We start from the raw sequence: 27,779 nt of genomic DNA, 5'->3' as shown, positions 1-27,779 counted from the left end.
TTGTTATTTCTGTATGGCATGGTGTTTTCCACCTCATATTTTCTCCCCTCACGCAGGCGGTATAGTGTAGTGATAAAAATTATATTATTCATAGTATAATTAAATAAACTAACATAGATACATAAACTAAGATACATAGATAAATAGGACTACATAGATAAATAAATCAAAAGTAGTGTTCGTAGTGGAAAGGTGCGACAAAGAAATTAGGCTAACCTAAATTATTATGTCAGTAGACGACTAAAATAGGCTCAATAAAAATAAAATAGATGTTTAAATAGAGTCAGGGTCGCTAACTATAATAACTATAATATATAGATTTATATATAATATAAAATTAGTATTAGAGCGTTAAGGTAGGATTAAGTAAGATTAAATTAGTGTTTAGGGACGACAGGTGTGTAGGAGGTTGTTGTTGTTTAGGGGGTGTGTGGATGCCGGCATCTGGTTAGTGTTGTTGTTGTGGTGGTTCTGTGTTGTGGGTTTGTTGTGTCTTACCATGTGTTACTGTGGTTTTTGGTGGATTGGATTGGTTTGATGGATTGGTTTGATGGATTGGTTTGATGGATTGGTTTGGTGGATTGGGTTTGATTGATGGTTTTTTTTTTTTGTTGACTGTGAATGGTCAACACCCAAAGGGGGAATGAATAGTGTGATGCTACAACACTGGCAGCGTTGACCAGTTTTGAAACACTGAAATGAAAATGTTGACAGCAAAGCACACGTGACAAATGAATCCACGTGGACAGAAAATCAAAAGAAATGGATCAACTTTGCATTGAATGGAACAGCTCATGACTCCTTAAAGGAAGAAGCATTGTGAGGATCTCTGAAGAGTTGAAGACGAGAAGAAGAAATGATCCATGCTTTCAGCAACTGCATCAGAACCTGGACAAACCTTCTGGATCAAACACTCAGTGTGTGCCATGTCAACATGATGACGAGCAGCGTCACAGCAATGTCCAATCAATCAGCAATTGTTGTGGAAACTTGAAGTCCATTTCTGAGGAGATGGGGAGACAGGCGTTTAATACGTCTGCAGGACGGGTGCTCCTGAACTGATGTAGGAGCTTTGGGAGGCGTTAGCTTGGAAATAGGACAATGTAGGGCAGAAAACAAACGAATGATAGTGTAGGAGAGACTAAATTAAACCATTAGGCGCTGTGACAGGAAGCATATAAAATAGGACAATGTAGCAGAGCTAGGAGTTAAATTAAACCATTAGGCGTTGTGACAGGAAGCATATAAAATAGAACAATGTAGGAGAGGAAGGAGTTAAATTAAACCATTAGGCGCTGTGACAGGAAGCATATAAAATAAGACAAACATTCGTTATCTAGCCAAAAATCCAATAATGTTGTGTAATGATGTGATTAAGTAGGCGTTTAAAGTCTGTGCTTCGTTACCACGTGCTAGCAGCATAGTAAGAAAAGGACGTCAGGAAAACATGGCCTAGACCTTATTTACTAGTAGATCAAATTTATAATATATATAACTTTAATGGCTAAGTAGGGTAGGAGAGAGTTAGTAGTCATTATAAGTAACATTAGGGATGCAGACGTTATGTTAGCTGGTAGCTAGTGGTTATAGGTTATTGGTGCTGGGCATTTGGTTTGTTGTGATGGTTGTAGGTGGGTTGTTGACGATGGGCTAGTTGTTGGTCTTGTGGAGTTGTTTGGTGTAAAATGCCCAGAGTAGTTTTTTAGTGTAATAAATAGGACAGGATACCAGGCAAACTAGTCAAAGCGGTAGTGTAGAGGCTAGAATTAATGGCCCAAACCTGGCGTCCTGAAAGTGAAGTTTAGATGTTGCGTATATCACCTTATATGGTGGCAAAACGAGTTCGTTAAGTAGCACGTGCGTCATTAGTGTTTTAACAGAGCGTAAGAAAAATAGTCCTTTAGGTTAATTTGGAGAATCTTCATCAACAATAAGAGTAGTTAATAGAAGTGAGACAGATTAAAGTGTCGGTGTCTAAACTAGGCAGCAAATGAAATAGAATATGTTAAAGCAGAGGTGAAGTGTCAGTGTTCCCTTTAACTGTAAATATGTCAAGTAGTTGTAGCGTACAAAGGTAAATTCTTAGAACAAACTATGCTTCCTAAAAAAAGGTGTAGCGGTAGAGCGCGTAAAGAAAGTCTAATTCAAATTTAGGAAAGTGTAGGGTCACTTTTCACTTTGATGTAGGCAGCTAGGTAGCATAGCCACTATGGGTGCTTTTTATCATGGGCTTTTTGGTTGTTGGAGGAAATATGAGTGCGTTCATGGCTCTTTTGTTCTTCACAGAACCGCTGATGTCACCTGGAAGGCCGGATTTCTGCAGGGAAGGTAACGTGTCTGCAACTGTTCTCTACACATGCTAGTGAGCATGCCTGTGAAGATGCCTGCTTACCACTCTGACTTTATTGTTCCACAGAACCGCTGAGTGGACACCTGGATGTCTGCAAGTGAGGTAATATGTCTGCAACTTGTTAACACATCCTGCCAGTGAAGACACTTACCATGCTGCTGTGACTCTTTTGCTTTGCAGGAGCAGAGATTCGTCACCTGGGAGGCCGGATTTCTGGGATTAAGGTAGTGTGTTTGCAAGTCATCATAACACATGCTTTCTGTGAAGATGCCTGCTTACCACTGTGTTTTATTATGTTTTTAGCTGCACAGGACCACTGATTCGTCACCTGAGAGGTGGAATTCCTGCGAGTACGGTAGTATATTTGCAACTCATGTTAACACATCTTTCCAGTGAAGACGCTTGCTTACCAGTCTGATTTTTGTTGTTCGGCAGAACCGCTGAGTGGACACCTGGACTTCTGCAAGTGAGGTAATATGTCCGCAACTTGTTAACACAACCTGCCAGTGAAGACACTCACCATGCTGCTGTGATGTTTTTATTTTTTGGCTTCGCAGGACCACTGATTCAGTGAAGGCTGGATTTCTGCAGTAAGGTAGCGTGTTTGCTAGTCATCTTAACACGTCCTTTCAGTGAACATTATTCCTTAGCACTTTTTTTCTTCACAGGACCGCTGATTCATCACACCGAAGGGTGGATTTCTGCCGGTGAGATGATGTGTCTGCAACTCATCGTAGTACATCCTACCAGCGAAGATGGGTGCAATACTGCTGTGTGACTTTAGAAGCCCGGATGTGTAGGTATTCAGTCTGCAAGTCATGGTAACGCATCCTACCCCAGCAGCTTACTTACAGTATTGCTTTGTGACCGTTTTATCCCCCGTAGGCCTTGAAGAAATGCTGAAGGACCTGGTGGCCTCTGCAGTTCGACCAGGTGCGATGAACTCCCCGTCACAGATTGTCACCAATGGCAATTAACCAAAGGAAGGTTACTGTCTTAATATGGTCTGTCCTCTCCTCCGCAGATGAAGAGCACCTTGAAGCATCTGCGCATCGTCGCCTCTGCCTGTCAGCGTGGTGTACAGTAATTGCTTTAGTGTTCTCTCTCAGACCGCACCAACAGTCTATTGCAGATGTGGAGGTACTGTAAAACCTTGTGAAACTGTAGGTATTTAACTTGTGTTTTTCTGGTGTTTTTTTTAAATGCAGACATTGTTTTGAAATGTCAGAGGACTTGTTTTAGGTTTGGCCGAACACTCAAGTAGAGCGTTTTGCCCCGTCTCCGGAACCCCAATGGACAGGATTTCAAATGACTCTCCGAGTTGGAAATCTCACCAAGACTTTGGCTCCGGATGGATTCGGCGTGCACCAACGTGCCCTGACTGTTTGACTGACTGAGGGTCTGGGTGGTATTGTGTTGTGCAATGTAGGGTCAAGGTTGTGGATGTTGTAGCTTAGATCCTAGAATGCCGGCATGTTGTTAGTTGGAGTTGAGCTTGTGGATTAGTCGATTAGTTTTGTGGTGGTTGAGGTGTGGTTTGGGTGACTTGACCGGGACTAAGAGCACACACAACAACCAAAAAAGGAGCAAGGAACGCCAAATGTGTCGCACAACAGGCACCAAGGATTTCTCAATGTAACATATGCGTGGAAACGGTTACAGCAAGGAGACAATGTGGACAAATGAAATGCAAACATACTCAAACACGGTGTTGGAACAGAGCAGCACATGACTGCTAAAGTAAAGAGCAAGGATGGAAAAACGCACAGTTGCAACTACAAATGAGCAATGCTATCAGCAAACACATTCAAACCCGGATCAAAGCTGTGGACAACTGGGAAATCAATCAGTGGCATTTCAAACCAACAATGTCACGGCAATGTTTTAATCAAGTACTTGCACAAGGGAATTGTGGAAATGCAAGTATGGGTTCTGTGACCAACACGATATTCAAATGTGCTGGGGTGCTGTTTTTTTTGGAATTTCAGCACTTTCAGAATGGTCCCTTTATACCAATGATGGGGGAAATGTGGGAAATGAATGAATAATGTGTGTCATGGATGGTGTGGCAAATTGTTGCTGGGTTGTCAACAAAGGTTTTGTGCTGCCTTTCACCTGGACAGGTGAGAGGTGGGGTCAGTGCCTGAAAAGGACAAAGATCCTTTTCTGGTCCCACCCCTTGCGTTTTGTGGTGTCATTGCATCGCATGGTCACGTCATTCCAGAAACCTGTGCTTTTTCTCTCCGTTTCTGTTGCTTATCTGTCAGGTACCCACTGCCACCCCAACTCCACCTAACACTGGGGTGGTAGGGGGTGGAGCAAAGGCCAGAATCTGAGCTGGGGGACAAAAGTTGACCTGCTTGTTTTTTTTGTCAATAAATGTGTCTTCCACATTTCCACAGCTTGTACTGGAAGTGTCCCTACTCTGCTAACCCTAACCCTTTAATCCCGTTTGTCATTGTCATGTTAACCTTGTTTAATAATGGTCTTCTGTACCAGAGGGGGGTGGTCTTGACCTGGACAGTTTTGGCCAGACTTGCGTCACCACAAACCCAAACATGCTTTTTGTAATGGATCCGTTTCAGTCAATACAGTCGTGTCCAGAATTTGCCTTTGCAGAAATGAGAACGACATGTTCGACAATCGGGGCGCGCCGTTGACGAGGAATGGTAAGTGGAGCATGCAAGCGAAGTGTATTTTGAAATGCAGCGTGCGTTTGAGTTGGCGATTCACTGACATGTTTGTCTCTTGTCTTCCAGATGGTCCGGTGACGTCACTCCCCGGCATCGCTGTGTTCCGGCCTGCGACCTTTTGTTTATTTTTGTCAATGCCATGTTGTGAAATGACTGAATAAAAGTTGTTGATGGAAGTTTTTGTGGTTTGCTCATATTTGTGAGTTTGGAACATTGGAATGTGTTTTGATAAAGACAGATTTGAAGTTTACACAATTGCAGGTGTTATGTTTTTGTGTGTTTTACACAGGGACTGGAGGATCTGGAGTGGGTGGTTGTGTCCTGCCAAACAGTGCCCTGGTTTCCCCTTAATGTCAAAGCCTTGGTATTGTAGTCAATAAATTGTCCCACACAATGTTGTGTGTTTTACAGTTGAGTGAGTGACATTGTTGTGATAAGGTGGCTTTAAAAAGTACAAGCAAGCTGTGTCATTAGGGGTTGTGCGCACGTTTTGAGTGTGTGAATCATGCCATGAAGTTACAGTCATTACATACAATCTGTATTTGAAAAGAAATCTGTGCCATTGCTCGTCATAACAGTCATGCCAGTGGGTGCAGTCCAGCCACGCTGACGTCTCCAAAATGCTAAATGTTTGAAATGCATTGTGTGTTCATCAGTTAAATACATGATGTATTGCTGCCATGGAAAGCTAAACACTTGATGAATCCTTTGACAGATGTTATTCCAAAGAGGTACGATGGTGAAGCTGATTTTGTTTCACTGTGTCCACAGGCCCCGCGTGTCGTCAGATGTCGATGCAGAACCGCGGTCTGGACCTGTGAGACGGCTGGAGTTGTCCTGTCTTCCCGTCAGCAGGAGGGGTTCTGGTAAAGGTTGATGACACTATAATTGGTTTTATTGAGGTAATGGCATTATTGGCATCGATGTAATCATGTAAAATGTTATTTGTGTAGCATGTTGTGCATGAATAGTTGTTTTAAAGAAACCCAGAGCCTCACCCCCAGATAGAAAGTCCCTTGTAATGTGAAGAAACCTTCACACTCTTGGTCGTCGAGCACTGTAGGCTGAACCGGCATGCTAGCGTGCTCTGCAGTGTAGAAGATGGAGTGTTTTTGGGTGATGTGAAAGGTGAAAGGAAAGTTTTCAGATTTGTATCTTGTGCAAGACATGTTGTTGTTGCGCTGTACTTTGCCAGATTAATTAGTTGTGTAAGGGTGTTGTAGGCTAGTTTGTATGTACTCAGATAGCCACTGTAGCCTCGCAGGAATGCCGTCATGTGGTAGAAGTATGTCAGATAAGTTGGACACTGCAAGTGTTGTGCATGAAAGTAGCATTTATAATTGTACGAATGTTGTTTGTTTTTTGTATGCTTGTCTGCACAGAGGCATGTAGCAAGTTCAGGCCGATTTGACCTGATGTTTAAATTGCGTTAGACTGAAGATGAACATTGTGCCAAAAAGAGCCTAACCAAAAAAGTTGCAATCCAAAGATCCTAAAGTTAACTTGAGTTTGAGTAGTATTGGGGCTACTTTGGTGTACTAGTGGAACCAGGGAACAGACTATGGCCAGAAGCAGGGTCAGTTGTCTCAAAATGCTCTCTTAATGCAGCATTTCCTTGCAGATGAGTGATCGAAGCTGTAGGTGTCCTGCATGAGTCAGCTCTTGTGAAAATTCTTGGACTTGTCCGATGAGGAGGAAAGGATTCTGGATTAGGAGGAGGAGCTGCTGCCAGAGGCAGAAAGTGTTGAACTTTTTGGTGAAGGTTCCAATCAGCTTGTAGTTTTGTGAAGTGCTCACATTCTCCCTGAAGACTTTAGGAGGTCCAGCCTCCTCTTGAAAGAGCGAACACCGACTGCAGCTTTAAATGAAGCTCATTATGACGTTATGTGACGTCAAAAAGGCAGCCATTTTGGTCTTGTGCTCATCGTGCAGATAAAGCGAAAGCTGTGTTCTCTGACTCGAGACCAGTGCATTTCCTTTACTCGGCCACCCCACATTGTTGCTCAAGTAGCAGGTCATTGGCATTTGCCTCAACATGTTCCAGGAGTTCTCTCAGGAGGCGATGCTACTCCTTCATCCGGGGTATAGCCCCCTCTCTTTTCCAGTGGGGTTACACCCAGCAGGTGCTCACAGAGGTCCTTCTTATCTGGACAGACATGGTGAACAGCTGCATCAAGCTGGGCCAGTACATCACCTGCTCATATTTCAGATTTGTGGGTTTCTGTTGAAGCTGCCATTGGAATGTGTAAATGTATGCCTGGTGAGTCTGGATGTGTCATATTGGGCTTGTAGTATCGTCAGCTCGGACTTCAGGGGAAAACACCACGGGTTTCATTTGACACCTGTAACTAACAAGGATGCAAAATAAAGAATCACACAGTGACCTGCATCCCTACCTCAGAAGCCAAAGAGACGGTACACTGAAGGAAAGAACCAACCTCATGCTGCGACCTGCCGGACCTCTGCCTGAACAGCGCTTGCTTCCAGTACAATGGGATCACCTGTCTCCATTTGTGGCTAATCTGTACATAGAAGAAGTGGAGAGAAGAGTTCCTGTTGATACCTGGGTTAAAGACCCATGAATCGGAACGGTTCACAGAACACATCAACTCAGTGGACGTCAACATGAAGGTCACAATCTGGCTCTCTTGAAGGAAATTCTGCAGATGCTTTGCTTTAATCTTCAATCTCTTGCTTTAATCTGGCCCTTTTTCCTCCAAACCTTTGGACCTTGAGTCCTGAATAAAAGGCGCACTTGACTTTGTATGTTGGCTCAGGCTTATGAGCGGCCTTTATTTATTGATTTGTTTATTTATTGATTTATTTGTGTATTAATTTATTTCAGGGACAGTGCATATTAAACAACAAATGTGTAAATATGCCAGAGTTAGACAAAGGGCTTTTTTCATTTGTTGGTGAAACCCGAGGATGTGAACAGCTGGAAGCCACCTCCTGGATGTGTCTGAATGTGACTCCTGGCTCATTTAAGTGGATCAAATGCGGATCTCTGCCTGAATATTATTAACTGACATTAACCGATATGCTTGGACACAGCGCTCCTTAGCTATGAACTGTTGCATGTGGAGGGGTTCAGTGACGGTCCTCTGGCCAGTTGTCATGTCTGCAGCGTTGCTCATATCGAATCAATGTAATGAACATCTGTGCAGGTGTTTTGAGTTGAGTGGATGATTAGTGTGTTTCACTGTGGTCATCATTTGGATTTTGTTTTGTGCAGCGTTGCATGTTTTTTAGCAGCGCATAGTCTTCTGTGTCCTGTTTCGTTCTTGCATCCTGATTGGTTGATAATGGTCTATGAGGGATCACTGTAGTCTAATTTTGTTCAATTCCTGAGTGTATAATATGTGGAATGGAATGGACTGTTTTTGACATTGTAAGTTTTAGGAGAGGGATATATATATACACACATACATACATATGTGTATGTAAGGGAGTGTTTCTTGTCGCTGTAGCTTAGGGGTTGAGGCTCTGGGTGTGTGAAGTGCTTTGAGACGGTTGAGATTGTGAGAAGTGCTGTTGAATTGAAACAGAATTGAACTGAATGTGTTTTTTTATGTCGGCTAAGGAGAAGGAGATGACGGAGATGAACAGAAACGGTGGAAATGGAAGCAAGACTGCAGGTATGTGTTTTTTCTGTATGTTGTGTAGTCGGACAGATTTGGAAGTCCTAAAGTTTATGTCTTGTTGCGTTTATGCCGTAGGCCCTGGTCCTGGCCCGGCCCTAGCCCTGGTCCTGGTCCTGGCCCTGGCCCCGGTGTGAGGAGCCACAGCAGCTGTCGATCAGGTGATGTTTGTCCTGGTGTGAGTGTTGTGTTGCCAGTTAGTGCTCAGTAGAGATTTTGATTGTACATGAGTGTCGTTACTTTGAACCACTGTGTCCTCTGAGCGGGTCAGTACTACTTCCTCGTGTGCGGACATAGTCCATATTTTTCCAGGTCAACTTCAGAATCAGAATCAGAATCACTTTATTGATCCCAGGGGGAAATTGCTTTCATTCCAGGTGCTCCATGTATGCTCAAAAAGACAGGTTAGAAATATAAATAAGGTAAAGTAATAAGCGTAAGATAAAAATAAAACGTAATAAATTCTAAACATTAATAAACATTCAAGTAAAATCCTGGCAAGTGAAGACTGAAGTACCGTGTGCAGTAAGATCTCGTCTAAATAAATCCAATATGGATAAGATTACAAGACAGTGTGTTCTGATCTCAGAGGGAGGTGTTGTACAGTTTGATGGCCACAGGAAGGAAGGACCTCCTGTGGCTCAGTGGTGCATTTAGGAGGGATCAGTCTGGCGCTGAACGTACTCCTGCACCTTAGCAGCACGTGGTGTAGAGGATGGAAGCTGTTCTCCAGGATCCCTGCAGCTCAGACAGCATCCTTCTGTCTGACCCTGCTGTCAGGGAGTCCAGCTCCACCCCCACCACATCCCCGGCCCTTCTGATCAGTTTGTTGAGTCTGTTTGTGTCCACTGCTCTCAGTCTGCTGCCCCAGCACACAACAGCAAACAACATGGCACTGGCAACCACAGACTGATAGAACATCCTCAGCATAGTCTGACAGATGTTAAAGGACCGGAGCCTGGCCCTTGTTGTAGAGGGCTTCAGTGTTCTTAGTCCAGTCCAGTTTATTGTCCAACACCACTCCCAGGTATTTGTAATCCTCCACAACGTCCACACTCTGCCCACCGATGGAAACTGGAGCCGCGAGTGTCTTGGTCCTCCTCAGGTCCACAACCAGCTCCCTTGTGTTTGCCACATTGAGCAGCAGATGGTTCAGCTCGCAGCATGTAACAAAGCTGTCAACCACAGTCCTGTACTCGGACTCTCCACCTTTGCTGATACAACCCACTATGGCAGAGTCATCAGAAAACTCCTGAAGGTGACATGACTGTCTGGTAGCTGAAGTCAGAGGTGTAGAGCGTGAAGAGGAAGGGAGACAGGACTGTCCCTTGTGGGGCTCCGGTGCTGCTGACCACTGTATCAGACAAACACCGCTGCATCCGCACATACTGTGTGTAGCATATCCCACCGAAAGATGGTCTCACACTTGAACTGATGATCTCAGGGTTTAATGAAAATCCCAAAACCAACAAATACGAACCTTGTGCCTCTTCGGAGGGTTGCTAATACATGAACCATTCTGTTTTAATACTCTGTCTTTACCGTTTGTTGCCGTCACCGTACTGTTTAGTTATTAGCGGCACTCTGCGATTGCAGTGCAAAACCCTTTCAATATAAGCCAAAACCAAGATGCAAACATGCTGTAAAGATAACAGAATAATAATTCACAGGGCTATCTTCGTAAGAAAGCAAAATATAAATGGGGTTATTTACACTGTGGTCTACCAGTTCAGTGAGTAATGTTAGAACAGAACGAGTCAGTATATAGAATGTATAGAATATAGAATATAATAGAACTACTACTACCAGCAGCAGTATGATGTTAACACGATCAGTGCTGGAATGTTCCCGCCTCTTTGCGTGAGGAGCATTGAAGTGGCGAGCAGTAGTCGTACGATTAACCCCACATCCCGCTGATTCAGCCAGTCAAAACGCGCCTCAATGAGACTCTGAGACATGTTTCTCTCTCCCTTTTGTCAGGTGGGTCGTGTCAGGAGAACGGCCGCCCGTCGTCGGTAGTTTCACATCCTGTTCATGGTCGTCACCACCGTGGTGTGGTACCTGCTCTGCCGGACGCCGTACAGCATCATTGCGATGATGGCCACCTTTGGCCAGCCCGGGCCCATCGGTCCTGTTGCCAGCGTCATCCCATCAATTGTTGCCAAGACCATCAACCCCCTCAGCTATATCCTGATGAACAAACAGGTGAGTTAGTGACGTGCCTGTGGTCAGGGATCAGGAGTTAAAGTGCAGAGGTCTGCAGTGTGAACGAAGGCGGAGATTTCATATGTAAAACAAAGCTGGTGATTGGTGAGTGAGTGTAGCGTAGCTGTGTACTTGTAGTCCTTTGTGTGTCTGCATGTGTCTGCAGGCTGGATTTATGGTGAGCAGCTGCTTTTGTGACGCATCAGAAGCAGCTGTATACAAGCTAGGAAGTGTTCCAGTAAGAGTTACCAGAGGAGCTCAGAGAGGTTCTGGTGAGGGAGGCCCGTCAGCACGTCGCTGCACCTGCGTCATAGAGAGAACATGTGCACCTGGACGCACCGGGTCAGTTCAGACAAGCGACGGGCCAAACGGGTCCATGTCAGCGAATGATAGTGTTGATGTTTCGAGTAGAACCAGAGGAGGAAAGAGAAACATTGTGATGTAGAGTTGTGTAGTGTTGTCGTTGTGACGGCCCCTGTTGGAGTGGGACCAGTGATCCTGTTTGTTGGCGATGACACGTTGTGATGCGTTATAAACGAGGGATGTCCCGATCAGGTTTTTTTGCCTTTGAGTCCGAGTCGTTTGATTTTGAGTACGTGCCGATACCGAGTCCCGATCCGATACTTTCAAGATTCTCTATAAAGGCGGAAAATAGGATTTCAGACACGCAGCAGCTCATCGAGACCTCGCACCAAAAGCAACTGTCATGATAACAGATTTTGCTTGGGTTAATTGCCAAGAGAAATTATTGCGATAATCGATAATATTGTCGTTTTGAGACCATGTTCAACTAATATAATAACGACATATTATGCAAGTACACCCTTTAAAGATCAATAAACTTTAATTTCTAAAGAACATTTAACACTTAAAGGCCCCAACCATCAACACTATTATTATTTTAATAATATTAATATTATTATCATGAGTAGTGGTAGGCCTATTACCATGGCTTATCTGAGCATAGTCGATGGAGTTAAGTCAAACCAACCAGCACATCATGAGCAACAGAGCCGAACAACACCACTCTCTGGGAGTGGGCTCACCTACGCGTTTGCGTTTGCAACGCCACCATGTGGACAGAAACACATAGAAAGTGACAGCAGAGCTGGCACCAGAGGACTGGGCAAGAGGACTAGACTGGGTGGCGCTGCAGCGAGTGCCGCCAGTGAGAAGGCAGAGAACTTCACTCGTACAACGCGGACTCTCTCTGAGAGCAGGTTCTATACATGAGCATGTTTAGTGTCGTGGTGAATTGTGGCAAAGTGTTGAACCGGTGTTGAGCAGCTCCACAGCTCTCTGTGCTGCTGTAACGTCCAAGCCCTGCAGCGCTGTGACGCAGACAGCGAGCTGACCGTGGTCTGCTCAGAACATCCCGTAAACGTCACACAATGAGTTAAAAAATAAGAACTACCTGTTGACTTGACACATTTTAAGACAGAAGCCGCGGGACATAAAGTCCGACGGCCTTTATACGCTACGACGCACCGGAGTGACGCCTTGTGTCATCCAGTCTGTTTGGCAGAGAGAGAGAGAGAGAGAGAGAGAGAGAGAGGAAAACAAACCAGCGTGCAAATGTAATTTATCGCGGCCGAAAAACTTATCGAGCCCATTTAATTTATCGTGCAATGAATTGATTTATAGTTTATTGCGACGGGCCTGGTCATAGCCACCCTGCACAGAAGGCGTTAACTTTGAGAGCCCTGATCAATATATATCCGAGTCCTGATCGGGAGGTAACATCCGATTCCGATCGAGTCTGAAATCACGTAATCGGGCCCGATTTGCGATCACGTGATCGGATCGGGACATCCCTATTATAAACCGAGTGTGTTTGGTTGGTTTGACAGGAGCTGAGGCTGAAGCCTGTTAACCAGTGTGACAGGCATGTGCGGATGTGTGTGTAGTTTATGTTATTAACCAGACGGTGTTGTGTGTTTGTTGTGACGTTGCGTTTTGTTCCTGAAGGTCCTGCGAGGTGTTTCCTGTCGGTGTGGTAATGTAGGTCATGTGTGTCATGTAGGTGAGAAGGTTGAGACGGTGGCATGTGTTGATTGTGTGGTGTGTGTTTTCTGCAGGCGTGTGCTGAGCTGCAGCAGGGTGAGCTGTGAGTGAGCAGCTGTAGTGTACCAGTGTCAGTAGGTATGTGTTTGTATAGGTATATATAATATATTGTATTATTATTGAATGGAATATCTAAACAGGTGTACAGAGGCACTTTTCCAGCAGCCATCACTCCTGTGTTGTAATCAGGGTCGATTGATATTGGCCCAAAAATGAATCCGGATGAGCATGAGTGTGTTGTCAGAGATGAGTTTGTGTAAGCAGATAGATGTGTAGTCCTGAAGTGTTAAAGTTTATGTCTTTGTGTCGTAGGCCCGGGTTGTTATGGTAACAGAAGCGTGACAGCCAGCGTCAGGTAAGAGATTGTCATTGTTGTTGTGTTGTGGTCAGTCCAGTTGTGATGTGTTATGTAATGTGTGTACTTGTGTTTTTGTGTACATTTGTGCAGATGTAGGAGTGAAGAGCTTGATCATCTTCATCTCTTATCTTCAGCACTGGACCGCGCCTGGGTTGTGTTTGTCATCAATGTAAGTGTTGTGTTTGTCGCTGCTGAATAATGTTAGTGTTGTTAATGAGTGTGTTGTCGGTTTGTTGGGTGTTGGGATGTGGGCGGGGGAGCAGCAGGTTAGACCACGCCTCCTGGAGCGTTGGGAAGGAGAGGGCGGTGGCTTACCTGAGGACACGTTGTGTGTTATGTGTGTATTGTGTGTTCAGTAGTGTAAGTGTGTGGGTGACATGAAGTGTGCTGTTGCAGGTGTCTTTGAACCCTAAGTCTTTATTGTTAGGATGTCCACATTACTCCATCAACAGTCTGCAGCTGACCCAGAAGCAGCAGCTGGAGTTGTGACAGGAAGCAGCCAAAGGATCATATGTCTCCTGTCGTAGCGTCTCTTCAGTGTCTCCCAGTGGACTGAAGAATACACTTGAAGATCCTTGTTGTAACATACAAGGATCTTCATGGACTTGGTCCATTGTATGTGCAGGAGCTGATTGTACCATATGTTCCTAACAGGACACTCAGATCTCTGAGGTCAGGTTTACTTGTAGTTCCTAGGATTCATAGAAGCAGAATGGGAGGACGAGCTTTCAGCTATCAGGCACCGCTATTATGGAACCAGTTACCAATGTGGGTCCGAGAGGCAGACACCGCCTCCACCTTTAAGACTAGACTTAAAACTTTTCTGTTCAGTAAGGCGTACAGTTAGCCTTAGACCTAGTGTGTAGCACAGCTATGCTGCTCTAGGCCTACGCTGTCAGGGCACAAACATGATCCTCTGAGCAGGTTCCCCCTCACCCTCTGACCTCTCCTCTACTCTCCTTAGTCTGGATCATACTGGGTAATAGTGTCTCATAATCTGTGTTTAGTGTCTTGTAGTTCTGTGCCTTGCTCTCTCTCTCTCTCTCTCTCTCTCTCTCTCTCTCTCTCTCAGGTCTCAGACCTGCATGCTGACCTGCAGTCCGGCCCCTGATCTCTCCTGTGCTCATGGACCTCATCAGCCCCTGCTGCTCATCTTTGCTACTTATGGACTGACGATATATAGATATCATTGAAATATAATCACTGTTTCATCTGCTGCATGTTTGCTCCTCTGTCTCTCCCTCCCTTCCTCCTTCATCCTCTCTCTCTCTCTCTCTCTCTCTCTCTCTCTCTCTCCCTCCCTCCTTCATCCTCTTTCTCTCTCCCTCCCCCCCTCTGTCTCTCTCTCTCTCTCTCCCCCCCCCCCCCCTGTCTCCTCTTTCTCTGTCTCTCTCTCTCTCTCTCCCTCTCTCTCCCTCCCTCCCTCCCTCCCTCCTTCATCCTCTCTGACTAGCAGCAGGACTGGTCCCCCTTCAGCTGACGGGTCCTGGTCCCCCTTCAGCTGACGGGTCCTGGTCCCCCTTCAGCCGACGGGTCCTGGTCCCCCTTCAGCTGACGGGTCCTGGTCTTAAAGGCAGTGTGTTCTTGCCACAGTGCTGTTAGGGGGGTTCCTGTGAAGCGCTCTGAGACAACGTGTGATTGTAATATTTGCTGTATAAATGATACTGAAGTGAATTGTAATGAATAAAGGAACCCTTGTGTTGTTGTTGTATGTTGGCAGCCATAGTGTTTGTGTAGTGTAGTGTTGTGTTGTGTAGATGCTGTACTGTGTAATGTCAGTGAGACTTAGTTGTGTGTTGTTATTGTGATAATGTGCTGTGTAATGTTAGTGTCACCTAGGTGTTGTTGTGACTGTACTGTGCAGCGTGTAATGTGTGTTGCCTGTTCCTGTGAGCCGTGCACGGACAGTGTTGTAATTGTGTTGTAATTGTGTTGTAATTGTGTTGTGTGCCCTGGCTGATGCCCTAATAAAGTTTGCGGTCGGTCTTTGAAGCAGTTGTCAGTGTGTGTTTGTTCAGCTGTTGGTGATGTCACAACGTGTTGTCCCGCAGGTGAAGGACAAGCGGAGCCTGTGCACCGGTTCTGTTGTCGGCACAGTGGCTGCGGAGGCAAAGCTGCTTGTGTGGTAGTAGTCGAGCGTCAGTTCGATTCCCGGTTGGGACTACCCGCAGAGTGTGGCTCATGTTGGTTGGGAGGCTGTGTGCGACAATGCTGCGTACCCGATGTTGGCCGGAATGCTGCGTGAGTCAAGTCAAGTCAAAGTTGGCCGGAATGCTGCGTCTCCCTGGTGTCGTCTCGGTGTCTCGGATCAAGTACTTGTCATCAGTACTTGTAAACCGCCTCGCCTCGCCTCGCCTCGCAGAGCAGAGACGAGACGAATCACGAGACTCGAGACTCTCGAAACTCGCAACTAGCAACGCCAACGACTTAGACTTTGACTTTGACTTGGAGGCGGAGGCGGGCGGGCTGGCCCGGGAGGCGCCGGCCGAAAAAAGACTAAGTCCAACAATCACGCACTTTGTTTTTTCTCAAAGTAAAACAAACACCTGCTTCATTAGACAAACTTTATTACACTAACTCACACAACATTACAGACAGAAAACGACACATATGGCACAAAACACAAACATTCAATTCACTTTTATTATTATTAATTATTATACAGCGCATATTACTTAACTTAAAGGGGGGAAGCAGTCCTGCTGCTACAGAGAGGATGAAGGAGGGGGAGAGGGGGAGAGAGGATGAAGGAGGGAGAGAGGGGGAGAGAGGATGAAGGAGGGAGAGAGGAGGGAGAGAGGAGGGAGAGAGAGAGAGAGAGACAGAGGGAGGGAGGGAGAGAGGAGGGAGAGAGGATGAAGGAGGGAGGGAGAGAGAGGGAGGGAGAGAGAGAGAGAGAGAGAGACAGAGGGAGGGAGGGAGAGAGGAGGGAGAGAGGATGAAGGAGGGAGAGAGGAGGGAGAGAGGGGGAGAGAGGGGGAGAGAGGATGAGGGAGGGACAGAGGGAGGGAGAGGGAGAGGAGCAAACATGCAGCAGATCAAACAGTGATTATATTGTAATGATATCTATATATCATCAGTCCATGAGTAGCAAAGATGAGCAGCAGGGGCTGATGAAGTCCATGAGCATGTGTATAGACGTATGCATTCATACGTGTATATATACATACATATATACACATATATATACACATATATATGTATGCATAACAACCTACACACATACATTTTCTAATACACACAGACACCACATGTAAAGGCACTACACTGTACACATGTTTCAACAACAACAACAAACCTCACAGCCCACACCTCAAACCTGTGCACACTGCACCCTTGTCCCAATCATCCTGCCACCATCACAACTTCTACAGTAACAGTACAGTCTTATTATTACCCACACATACACACAGTACTATTACTAGTAGTGCTGGTGCTGACTACTAACATGTCGCCTACACAATCACACACACACTCATGCTTTCACTGGCTGCTAACACACACAACACACAACACACACATTACAGCTACTGCCTACACAGCTCTCTAACAAACACACTTCCTAACCAGCGCACGCTCAAGTGACACATGCACACAGCACACACACACACACACACACAACCTCCACACTCAACACACACTCTGACCCAGACTCTACAACACACACAAGTAGCCTGGCTTCATCTGCTCTATGCTTTCACCTCCCCATGGCAGCACCTCCTCCTGACCTCTGCCGTGCTCCTCCTGGCCCCTTCTCTCCTCCTCCACGGGCGTGACCTCGGATCCATCCGCTGTGCTCTCTGGACGTCCCGACTGGGACGCTCCTTCTGTCACCTGAAAGCACCACAGACACGCATCGATAAAGACAAAGACACATCGACAGGATGCACGTCTTTCACCACATCTCTGCCACGCTCACAAACACACTGACCAGCTGAAACTCACGGTGACAGCAGCCATCGATAATCCTGGCACAGAGGCAGGCCGCCGCTCGCTCATCTCGTACCCTCTCACAGGTAAGACGCAAAGACAGTGGACACCAAGAGTTACACATGAGCAACACAGACAACACTAAAGCTGGATCCATACTCCGCCAGAACACACAACTCGCTCCTCACTGCCAGCGTCACTCCCACAAAATGACCTCATTTCTCTCTCGGACACATGGTCCGGGCAGAACCTTTTCTCTCAAGGCTCTGCGTCAACCGTGCTGTGATTGGTCGGAATTTATTGTGGCCGTGATGAATGTGGAGAAGCCGAGAGCTTCTTCAGGTGCACGACACACAGACAGAAGGAGGAAGCACAGCGACCGTGGACAGATGAGCAGCTGCAAACAGCTCCTGGAAGGAGAAACACCTGTGGGGAGCAGAGACTCCTTCACACAAGCCAGGACACACAAACCTCCCACAGAACATCACACAGACACACACATACCCGACGACACAATCCATACAGTGCAGCTACAACCGTCACACACACATCACATCAAAGACATCAGCTGCAACACAACCTGGCTGCACCACCTACCACCCCTATGAGCGTGCTCAACATGACCACATGGAGGAATATGTGACAAAGCACGTGCACCACACACACCAAGCTACAACCTCGTCATGTTTCAAGCTCCAGCAGCATCGCTGCGCCAGCCAAAACTGAATGCGCTTGTTATGTTGCTTTGACTCCACACTCATCGGCACCTGTGCAAGCCACCGCTGGTACGACACACGCTATGCCGCCGACGACACCCAAAGTGACCCTCCTCGTTCACCATCGAAGACCTCGCCACCTACAGGATGTTCAACACGTGCGCCCTGCTGAACAACGCTCTCCCACGCTCTCCTGCACTCTGACGTTCCCTCTTCTGTCATCCTCTCATCCTCCGTCCTCCTCAGTGACATATACACGGTGCGTGCTTCACAATGATCGACATGTTCACCATCCTTCTTCAATTGGACTCCATGACACATATCAGGACTTCAACAACACTCATCTATCAAACAACATCTGCTCGTCACACTACAAATGGAGGACGTTCAAGTCCGCTGCTAATACTCATCGCATCCCGGTACACTTCAAGCCCAGCTCCACACTGACACAAAAACTGCTCCGCACCGAGGACAAAACTCCCAGAGCAATCTCATCTATGCAGTTCAATGCAGTGACACATGCTCTGATCTATATATTGATGACATCCTCTCTGTCCTGTCTACACACAGAGATGGCTCAGCACAGGAGAGCCACCTCCTCAGGACAACACTCAGCAGTTCACCTACACCACAAAGACAGTGGTCACACCTTTGAGGAGAATAATGTCCAAACTCTACACAGGGAGGACGGATGGTATGACACAGGACTCAAAGAAGCATCTGTGTGAAATTGGAAAAACCCTCTCTAAACAGAGGAGGGGGGCCTGTTTACAGCTCTGTCCCTTTATCCCTTCCTAGTAGGGGTGGGACGGTTCAGGAACAAAATCCGAACCGTGCGGTACACGTGTTTCGGTTCGGGTCGCGTGTTCTGTTCAGTTCTGGACATGCGCATCAAGTAATACAGAGAGGCGTCTTTACCACAGCATTTAAACAAGTGTTGGCAACTTGGCGTCTCTCTCGCTACGTTTGCAAATAAGATCAATAACATGAGCCGTTTACTGTGTTTAATAAAGAACCAGGTGCAGACCTGTTCTATAGGAAAGGTTCTTAAATGGCTTCTGTTATGATCTGGTGCTATATGGAAATTAAAAAGAAACGAAATTGACCTGACCTGATATAATGATGGAAACACTGAGCTGATGTGGTGGACAGCTTTGTTACATGCTGCGAGCTGAACCATCTGCTGCTCAATGTGGCAAAGACAAGGGAGCTGGTTGTGGACCTGAGGAGGACCAAGACACTCGCGGCTCCAGTTTCCATCGGTGGGCAGAGTGTGGACATTGTGGAGGATTACAAATACCTGGGAGGGAGTGGTGTTGGACAATAAACTGGACTGGACTAACAACACTGAAGCCCTCTACAAGAAGGGCCAGGCTCCGGTCCTTTAACATCTGTCGGACTATGCTGAGGATGTTCTATCAGTCTGTGCTTGCCAGTGCCATGTTGTTTGCTGTTGTGTGCTGGGGCAGCAGACTGAGAGCAGTGGACACAAACAGACTCAACAAACTGATCAGAAGGGCCGGGGATGTGGTGGGGGTGGAGCTGGACTCCCTGACAGCAGTGTCAGACAGAAGGATGCTGTCTGAGCTGCAGGGATCCTGGAGAACAGCTTCCATCCTCTCCACCACGTGCTGCTGAGGTGCAGGAGTACGTTCAGCGCCAGACTGATCCCTCCCAAATGCACCACTGAGCCACAGGAGGTCCTTCCTCCCTGTGGCCATCAAACTGTACAACACCTCCCTCTGAGATCTAACACACTGTCTTGTAATCTTATCCATATTGGATTTATTTAGACGAGATCTTACTGCACACGGTACAAGTATTATATATGACTTCAGTCTTCACTTGCCAGGATTTTACTTGAATGTTTAGAATTTATTAGGTTTTATTTTTATTTTACGCTTACTACTTCACCTTATTTATATTTCTAACCTGTCTTTTTTGAGTATACATGGAACACCTGGAATGAAAGCAATTTCCCCCTGGGATCAATAAAGTAATTCTGATTCTGATTCTGATTCTGATTCTGATTCTTAAACATGGTGAATGTTGGATAAACAGGCTGGATTTATGCTCATCAGGTGTTTCCAGAGTGTTCAAAGTAGAAAAAACCTCAACAATGTCAACAGAACCGAAAACCGTGACCTCAGAACCGTGGATTTAGTGAACCGTTCCACCCCTACTTCCTAGCAGGCTTCACTCCCATTCAAACCCTAACAACGACCCACCAACTAGTCCCGCACATGGCCCGGACACGCTTTCTGGTCCTTTACTGACCACTAACCAACAACACAGGTTTTACTCATGTGACTTCCCACAAGATCCACCCACAGAGATTCAGCAGCACTGAAGAAGACACTCGGGGCAGTGGGAACACACGTTCTCAGAACAATCCTTGAGTCCAGTCGCCTCAATTTAAACTCTTGGAAATGACTATGACCCGGATGAATTTGAGCTGCCGTCCACACACGAGTACAAAGCTGCAAGGTACGGACTGAGAAAGGCCATCACGGCAGCCGAGAACTGGACTGCTTCTAGTCCACTGCTGACTCTGGGCGCATGTGGCAGGGCCTGCAGCACACCACAGACCGCAGGAGCGGCTCCAACCCCACCGGCACCGCAGACGGCCTGCCTGATGACCTCGACGCTTTTTACGCCTGCTCCGAGACCTCCGCTGCCCACACAGAGAGGAGGCCCACGGACATCTGGACCACTGCACCCCCCTCACCCCCACCGGTACTCTCATCAGCCCAGGTCAACAAAGCTTTGAGGACGATCGACCCCCGCAAAGGACCGCATAACGTACCTGGACGAGCCCTCAGAGCATGTGCCGATGAGCTGACAGACACTCTCCGCCTCCATATTCGACCTCTCCGTCACCCAGAGAATTGTCCCGGACACACTGGACCCCCTCCACTACACCTACCGGCCCAACGGGTCCACCTCAGACGCCATTGCCGCAGCCCTGCGCATCTCCCTCTCGCACCTGGAGAATAAAGACTCCTACATCGGGATGCTCCTTATTGACTACAGCTCCGCATTCAAGACCCCTCAGACTACACCCAGGCCTCAGTCTGTCAGGATAGGGAACAGGACTTCAGCCAGTATCCCTTCACCCAACAGATCCACTATACATGTACTCACATCTGTGCACTGCCTTCTGCTTTTCTTCAGCCACCGCTGCTGCCTCCTGATGTCAGAGGTCCTCCTCGTGTCCTCGTGTCTTCTGCTGTTCCACCGCTGTGACAAACACACAAAGACGTGTGATCGGAAACCAATATGAACCGCTGTCTGAGCTGACTGTAAACACACGCTGCAGTCGATAAAAACAAGAAGCAAAGAATACAACGTACGGCGCAAGTGGACTACTCCCCCGGGTCATGTCAGACCACCCAGGAGTCAAACATATTCTACATGCGGGTGCAGTTAATACCAAGAGGGGCCGATCGGAGCTGTTCCAAAAATTTAAAAAACACATTTCTCTAATCTTTCAACTGGAAGCACAAACACACATTCAGCCACCTGCTCCTCCACCCAAATTATGTGTCATGAGGAAGGAAAAGAAAGCCACAGACACCCACAATCTGTCTCAGACCACACACAGGACAAAGGTTGCAGTAGATTACATTTAGCGCTCCCGAATGTTACGTCTTTGGCAGCCAAATGATTTGGAATTCGTCGCTTTATACAAAGGCATTTTATGTGACGCTTGGTTGTAACCCTAACCCTAACCTGTGCACTGTTCACCCGCACTTTTGTACCGTCGCCAACCCTGCCCACGGCTCCTGTTGATGACCGCACTGCACACAGACAGAAGACAGAGGGCGTAAAACTATGCTCCGATCCTAAAACCATCCTATTTCTCAGAGATTATCCATAGGAAGAGCGACAATGTTCGCACACTGTTCTCTCTTATAGACACACTGACAAACCCAGGAGCATCAGCCCCACCTGAACTGCTGTCTGAAACATCATGCAATGAGTTTGCATCATTTCTCACACTTGGGCTACGTTCAAGCTGCAGGCTAAAGTCACCCAAATCCGTAAACCTGTATCTGATACAGCTCCATTCTGATGGATTTCTGATGCTCTTTTTGTTACAGTAGTGTAACTTCTCTTTACAATCCGATAGCAACCGATTAGTTCGGCAGTTTCGCTTTAAAACAAACAATATGAATCGTCTGTGGAAGCTATAAAAAAACAGCGGCCGATCGTCCGAGGCGCCCCTGCGCAGAGTATTGGCTGGTTGTCGCTCTCTTCCTGCTCTGCGCGCACCAGAGAGGTACGTGCATGATGGCCGAAGTCACAGACTGGTTGGGAGGCGTGGCTTCGGGGTGAGCTCCGACACAAAGGGGCGTGTGTTTACTTTCCAAATCTGGCTGACTCTCGCTGAGTTTTCAAAATCTCCTACTCTACCTTTAACACAACCAACAGGCACCAAAGACCAAACACAGTCAAACGCATAGGGCCTGGCAAAAACACTCCGCTATGAGCCGACACCTCGACACACACTCAAAGGACGAGTACTGACACGTACAAACCTCCCACACAACATAAGACACACCACAATCGACACGCACTCTGCACACCTGCTCCTATGCTCCATATGGACGCCTCTGTCTGCTATCTTGCAGGACTCTCACCTGACACTAGGGGTGGGCGATACGGCAAAAATGTTATATCACGATTCTTTAATGATAAAATCACGATCTCGATTTTATCACGATTTGTTTTTACATTGACACTAATTTGCATGTTTCTGTGTAAATGACGTCAGGTAGCTGCTCTGTCACCTCTCAAAAACTATCAGTAGATCTAAAAGTAAACTCTGACAACGTGCACTCAGTATTAACTTTTCAATAAACATGAACATTTAATATAGAACAAAATAAAGTTTTATTTCAAACAGGTTAATATGGTCATTCAGTTGTTAACTGTAAAAATCACAAATGTTACCTCCTACCAACAGGGTCAACCACCAACAATCAAGAATGCATGATGATGTAGTGCCGTGGCTGTGCAGGCAAAACATGTGGTTATAATGGAAGTCTATGGGAGAAAAAATGAAAATCCAGTGCTGTGCAAAAACTAATAATGCAATAAAGTCCATTGTTTTACTGATGTTTGACATGACCAGGACTGTAATAAAGGTTAAAAAAATCCAGTCCACATTCACATTTTCTATTAAAAATGAGCCACTTTGTGTGTTTTTTTCCAATTTTCAGCACCACCCCTTATAAAATTGGTGATTAAAGGGTTAAAAGAAGACTAATGTAGTTCTGTAAAGTATTATTCAACAGTCATTAAACAGACTGAAGTGTGCCTCCTAAGGTTAAACAATAAATACAGTATTGAGACTTAAGTAACTCTTAAAGTTCAATGTGATTTAGAACAAATGATCAAACTTTAATCATGTCTAAGGACAAACGGAGCTGCTGCTGTCAGCTCTGTCCACCGTTTAGTCCTCATGGAGCCTCTTCATCACATGCCTGCGTTATTGTTTTGGTGACGTCATCAGCTGCTGCCTCTGTCTGACAGAGTACAAGAGCTGCTAACTGCACAACAGCATCCATCCATCCATCTTCAACCAGCGTCTGCGCGAACATAGAACTGCAATTAATAGAACGTGCTCTATGGACGATAGAACGATCTCTCCGTTCTAGTAGTTCGCCGATTCCTTCAAATCCTTCACGATCATTTATCGTCAAATCGCACAGCCCTACCTGAAACCCACAATCAATCCCCTTTGACTGTCCCCAAAACACAATGTTCACATACAAGGGCATACTCGACAACTCAATAAATGCACAACAGACACAACTCACACTGCAGCTACAACTACCAAAGACACATCAACAACACAACATCATTACCCAGCACCACCTCATACCCTTATGAGCATGCTCTAAAACACCAAATGCAGAAATCACACACCAACTACACTAACTGCACCTGCACGAGCCACCGCTAGTAACACAACAAATACTATGACACAAAGCAACCGTCCTCATTCACCAACAACCACATCAGCAGCTACACATGGTGAACACATGCTGCCTATTAAACGACACACACGACAGATCAGACTTTCAAACTTCTCCCTAAAACATTCCCTTTGCACACTGCTCCCTCACTGGTACTGCTCCCTCACTGGTACTCCTCCCTCATCCCTCACTGGTACTCCTCCCTCACTGGTACTCCTCCCTCACTGGTACTCCTCACTCACTGGTACTCCTCCCTCACTGGTACTCCTCCTCCCTCACTGGTACTCCTCCCTCACTGGTACTCCTGCCTCATCCCTCACTGGTACTCCTCCCTCACTGGTACTCCTCCCTCACTGGTACTCCTCCCTCACTGGTACTCCTCCTCCCTCACTGGTACTCCTCCCTCACTGGTACTCCTCCTGCACTCTGTCCACATGCTCATCCTCATGTTGCAAATGTCAACAGAGCCCTACATTACAATGGTACACAACGCTTTATGTACATACACACACACACACACACACACACATCATGCATCCAGCAGAATTTTCAAAATGTCTACCATCCAGGAACGCTCTCATCTCTATATTGGTGAACCCAAACTCAGCAGTTCACCTTCAGCTCAAACACAGCGCTCATTCCTTTAAGGCTCACATTCACACCACACATGGTTTGAAAGGAGAGTCAATGTGGAAGACATGAGGCTGCTGATGTCCACGTATACAGGTCTCCATCATTTCAAAGTCGCTGGGTTTTTCCAGTACAACATGTGTGTCTCTACCTGTTGGATCGAGCGCAGCAGACACATACCTACTGAAGGTTTTCATGGCTGCCAGTAAAAAGGCAGAAATGAGTCTGTTCTGTTCTGTTGTTCTGTTAATAACACATTTAAAAACCCTCCTTCCTCATGTCCTGTCACCGTTGACCTCCATAAACCACTTCATCCTCACACAGGAGAGCATCCGTCAGTCAGACACTCTGCGCAGGCGCAGCGTCAACATGTTTAAGTTTACAGCGCTATGACAACTGCTGCATCTGTAACATCTGTAACATCTGTATGAAAGCACGAGCCGATTCAAATCCATCACACCTCAGGAGACGCGGTACCGACCCGACCCACTCCACGTGTTTCCACCACAGTGTTTACATTGTCCAACCCAAACAACCCCTTCGTGGATCCACTACTCACCGAGCCCGGCTGGAGAGCTGGTCCTCTGGACCGACCCCCGGCGCGTCTCCTGCCGTTTTCTCCACACTCCCACAACCTGGTTCTGTGGAGTCCAGCACGAACACAACACGCCGTGGACCCGTTCCTTAGCGGGCGGGTGTTTGTGGACCCGGCGGATCCAGTTAGCCTCATAGCTGCTAATGCTAGCTCCCGGTAGCTTCTGCTTCTACAGGCGGCACCGCCGGCGTCAGCGCCGAGTCCCCCGTGGAGAAGCACATGTCTCCCACAGTGGACTGTGTCCCGCGAGGCTCCAGGTCCACAGACATCCACAGCGCGTGTTATTGTCCGTTAGCTTCGGAGCGTCCAGCATGCGCGTGCAGCAGCGGCGCGGCGTGTGACAACAACAGTCACGTGGTCTACGGGTAGTCATTCGGACCAAACCTGCCTCCGCGCGCAGGACATCGCTCCACCACATAACACGCATGCGCTCACTCCGACCACAACAACAATGGCGACCTACGGTGGTCCTACTTCTTCCTCGTCTTATTTTACTGCAGCTGGCGCCGCAACGTTGCGTTACTGCCCCCTGCTGGATTCGTTACATTGTTGATACTCTGTGTTTCTCAGCGTCTTCACTGTAACTTCTCTCCAAAAACATGGATGGTCCGATTGAACGACTCAAGTGTGTGTTAGCGTGTGTGAGTGTTAGTGTGTGTGTCACTGAGTGTGTGTGTGTGTGAGTGTTAGTGTGTGAGTGTGTGTGTGTTAGTGTGTGAGTGTTAGTGTGTGTGTGTGTGTGTGTGTGTTAGTGTGTGTGTGTTAGTGAGTGAGTGTTAGTGTGTGTGTGTGTGTGTTAGTGTGTGTGTTAGTGAGTGAGTGTGTGTTAGTGAGTGTTAGTGTGTGTGTGTGTTAGTGAGTGTGTGTGTGTTAGTGTGTGTGTGTTAGTGAGTGAGTGTTAGTGTGTGTGTGTGTGTGTGTTAGTGTGTGTTAGTGAGTGTGTGTGTGTGTGTGTTAGTGTGTGTGTGTTAGTGAGTGAGTGTTAGTGTGTGTGTGTGTGTGTTAGTGTGTGTGTTAGTGAGTGAGTGTGTGTTAGTGAGTGTTAGTGTGTGTGTGTGTTAGTGAGTGTGTGTGTGTTAGTGTGTGTGTGTTAGTGAGTGAGTGTTAGTGTGTGTGTGTGTGTGTTAGTGTGTGTTAGTGAGTGTGTGTGTGTGTGTGTTAGTGTGTGTGTGTTAGTGAGTGAGTGTTAGTGTGTGAGTGTGTGTGTGTGTTAGTGTGTGTGTGTGTGTGTGTTAGTGTGTGTGTGTTAGTGAGTGAGTGTTAGTGTGTGAGTGTGTGTGTGTGTTAGTGAGTGTGTGTGTGTGTGTGTTAGTGTGTGTGTGTTAGTGAGTGAGTGTTAGTGTGTTAGTGAGTGAGTGTTAGTGTGTGTGTTAGTGTGTGTGTTAGTGAGTGAGTGTGTGTTAGTGAGTGTTAGTGTGTGTGTGTGTTAGTGTGTGTTAGTGAGTGTGTGTGTGTGTGTGTGTTAGTGAGAGTGTGTGTGTGTGTGTGTGTGTTAGTGAGTGAGTGTTAGTGTGTGTGTGTGTGTGTGTTAGTGTGTGTCTTAGTGAGTGAGTGTGTGTTAGTGAGTGTTAGTGTGTGTGTGTGTGTTAGTGTGTGTGTGTGTTAGTGAGAGTGTGTGTGTGTGTGTTAGTGTGTGTGTGTGTTAGTGAGAGTGTGTGTGTGTGTGTGTTAGTGTGTGTGTGTGTTAGTGTGCGTGTGTGTGTTAGTGAGTGTGTGTGTGTGTGTGTGTTAGTTAGTGTGTGTGTGTTAGTGAGTGTGTGTGTGTGTTAGTGTGTGTGTGTGTTAGTGTGCGTGTGTCTGTTAGTGAGTGTGTGTGTGTGTGTGTGTTAGTTAGTGTGTGTGTGTTAGTGAGTGTGTGTGTGTGTTAGTGTGTGTGTCTGTTAGTGAGTGTGTGTGTGTTAGTGTGTGTGTCTGTTAGTGAGTGTGTGTGTGTGTGTGTGTTAGTGTGTGTGTCTGTTAGTGAGTGTGTGTGTGTGTGTGTGTTAGTGTGTGTGTCTGTTAGTGAGTGTTAGTGTGTGTGTGTGTGTGTGTTAGTGTGTGTGTTAGTGAGTGAGTGTGTGTTAGTGAGTGTTAGTGTGTGTGTGTGTTAGTGTGTGTGTGTGTTAGTGAGAGTGTGTGTGTGTGTGTTAGTGTGTGTGTGTGTTAGTGAGAGTGTGTGTGTGTGTGTGTTAGTGTGTGTGTGTGTTAGTGTGCGTGTGTGTGTTAGTGAGTGTGTGTGTGTGTTAGTGTGTGTGTCTGTTAGTGAGTGTGTGTGTGTGTGTGTGTGTTAGTGTGTGTGTGTTAGTGAGTGTGTGTGTGTGTTAGTGTGTGTGTCTGTTAGTGAGTGTGTGTGTGTGTGTGTGTTAGTGTGTGTGTCTGTTAGTGAGTGTGTGTGTGTGTGTGTGTTAGTGTGTGTGTCTGTTAGTGTGTGAGTGTTAGTGTGTGAGTTAGTGTGTGAGTGTGTGTGTGTGTGTGTTAGTGTGTGTGTGTTAGTGAGTGAGTGTTAGTGTGTGTGTGTTAGTGAGTGAGTGTGTGTGTGTGTGTGTGTTAGTGAGAGTGTGTGTGTGTGTGTGTTAGTGTGTGTGTGTGTGTTAGTGTGTGTGTTAGTGTTAGTGAGTGTTAGTGAGTGTGTGT

The 27,779-nt window shown here is 46.6% G+C and overlaps 1 protein-coding gene and 1 long non-coding RNA gene across 2 annotated transcripts in view; one reads left to right on the top strand and one right to left on the bottom strand.

Annotated features, from left to right (window-relative positions):
* LOC114449909 (uncharacterized) overlaps positions 1 to 25,533 on the bottom strand; it is a 34,018-nt gene extending 8,485 nt beyond the window's left edge. The window contains exons 1-3 of the mRNA XM_028427779.1: positions 25,131 to 25,533; positions 21,102 to 21,197; positions 17,040 to 17,145 (exon numbers count right to left, since the gene is read on the bottom strand). Of these exons, the coding sequence (XP_028283580.1) occupies positions 17,040 to 17,145; positions 21,102 to 21,197; positions 25,131 to 25,301 (373 nt within the window). The 5' untranslated portion in view covers positions 25,302 to 25,533. The remainder of the gene's footprint in view (positions 1 to 17,039; positions 17,146 to 21,101; positions 21,198 to 25,130) is intronic.
* On the top strand, positions 498 to 2,706 carry LOC114452608 (uncharacterized). The gene is made up of 4 exons (XR_003672291.1): positions 498 to 2,328; positions 2,417 to 2,452; positions 2,531 to 2,574; positions 2,654 to 2,706. It is a non-coding gene; the product is annotated as an uncharacterized LOC114452608 (long non-coding RNA).
* Positions 25,534 to 27,779: the final 2,246 nt, after the last annotated feature.

This window comes from Parambassis ranga, chromosome 2 (assembly GCF_900634625.1).
Source record: "Parambassis ranga chromosome 2, fParRan2.1, whole genome shotgun sequence".
NCBI lineage: Eukaryota > Metazoa > Chordata > Actinopteri > Ambassidae > Parambassis > Parambassis ranga.
This window is presented reverse-complemented; position numbering and strand designations above follow the sequence as displayed.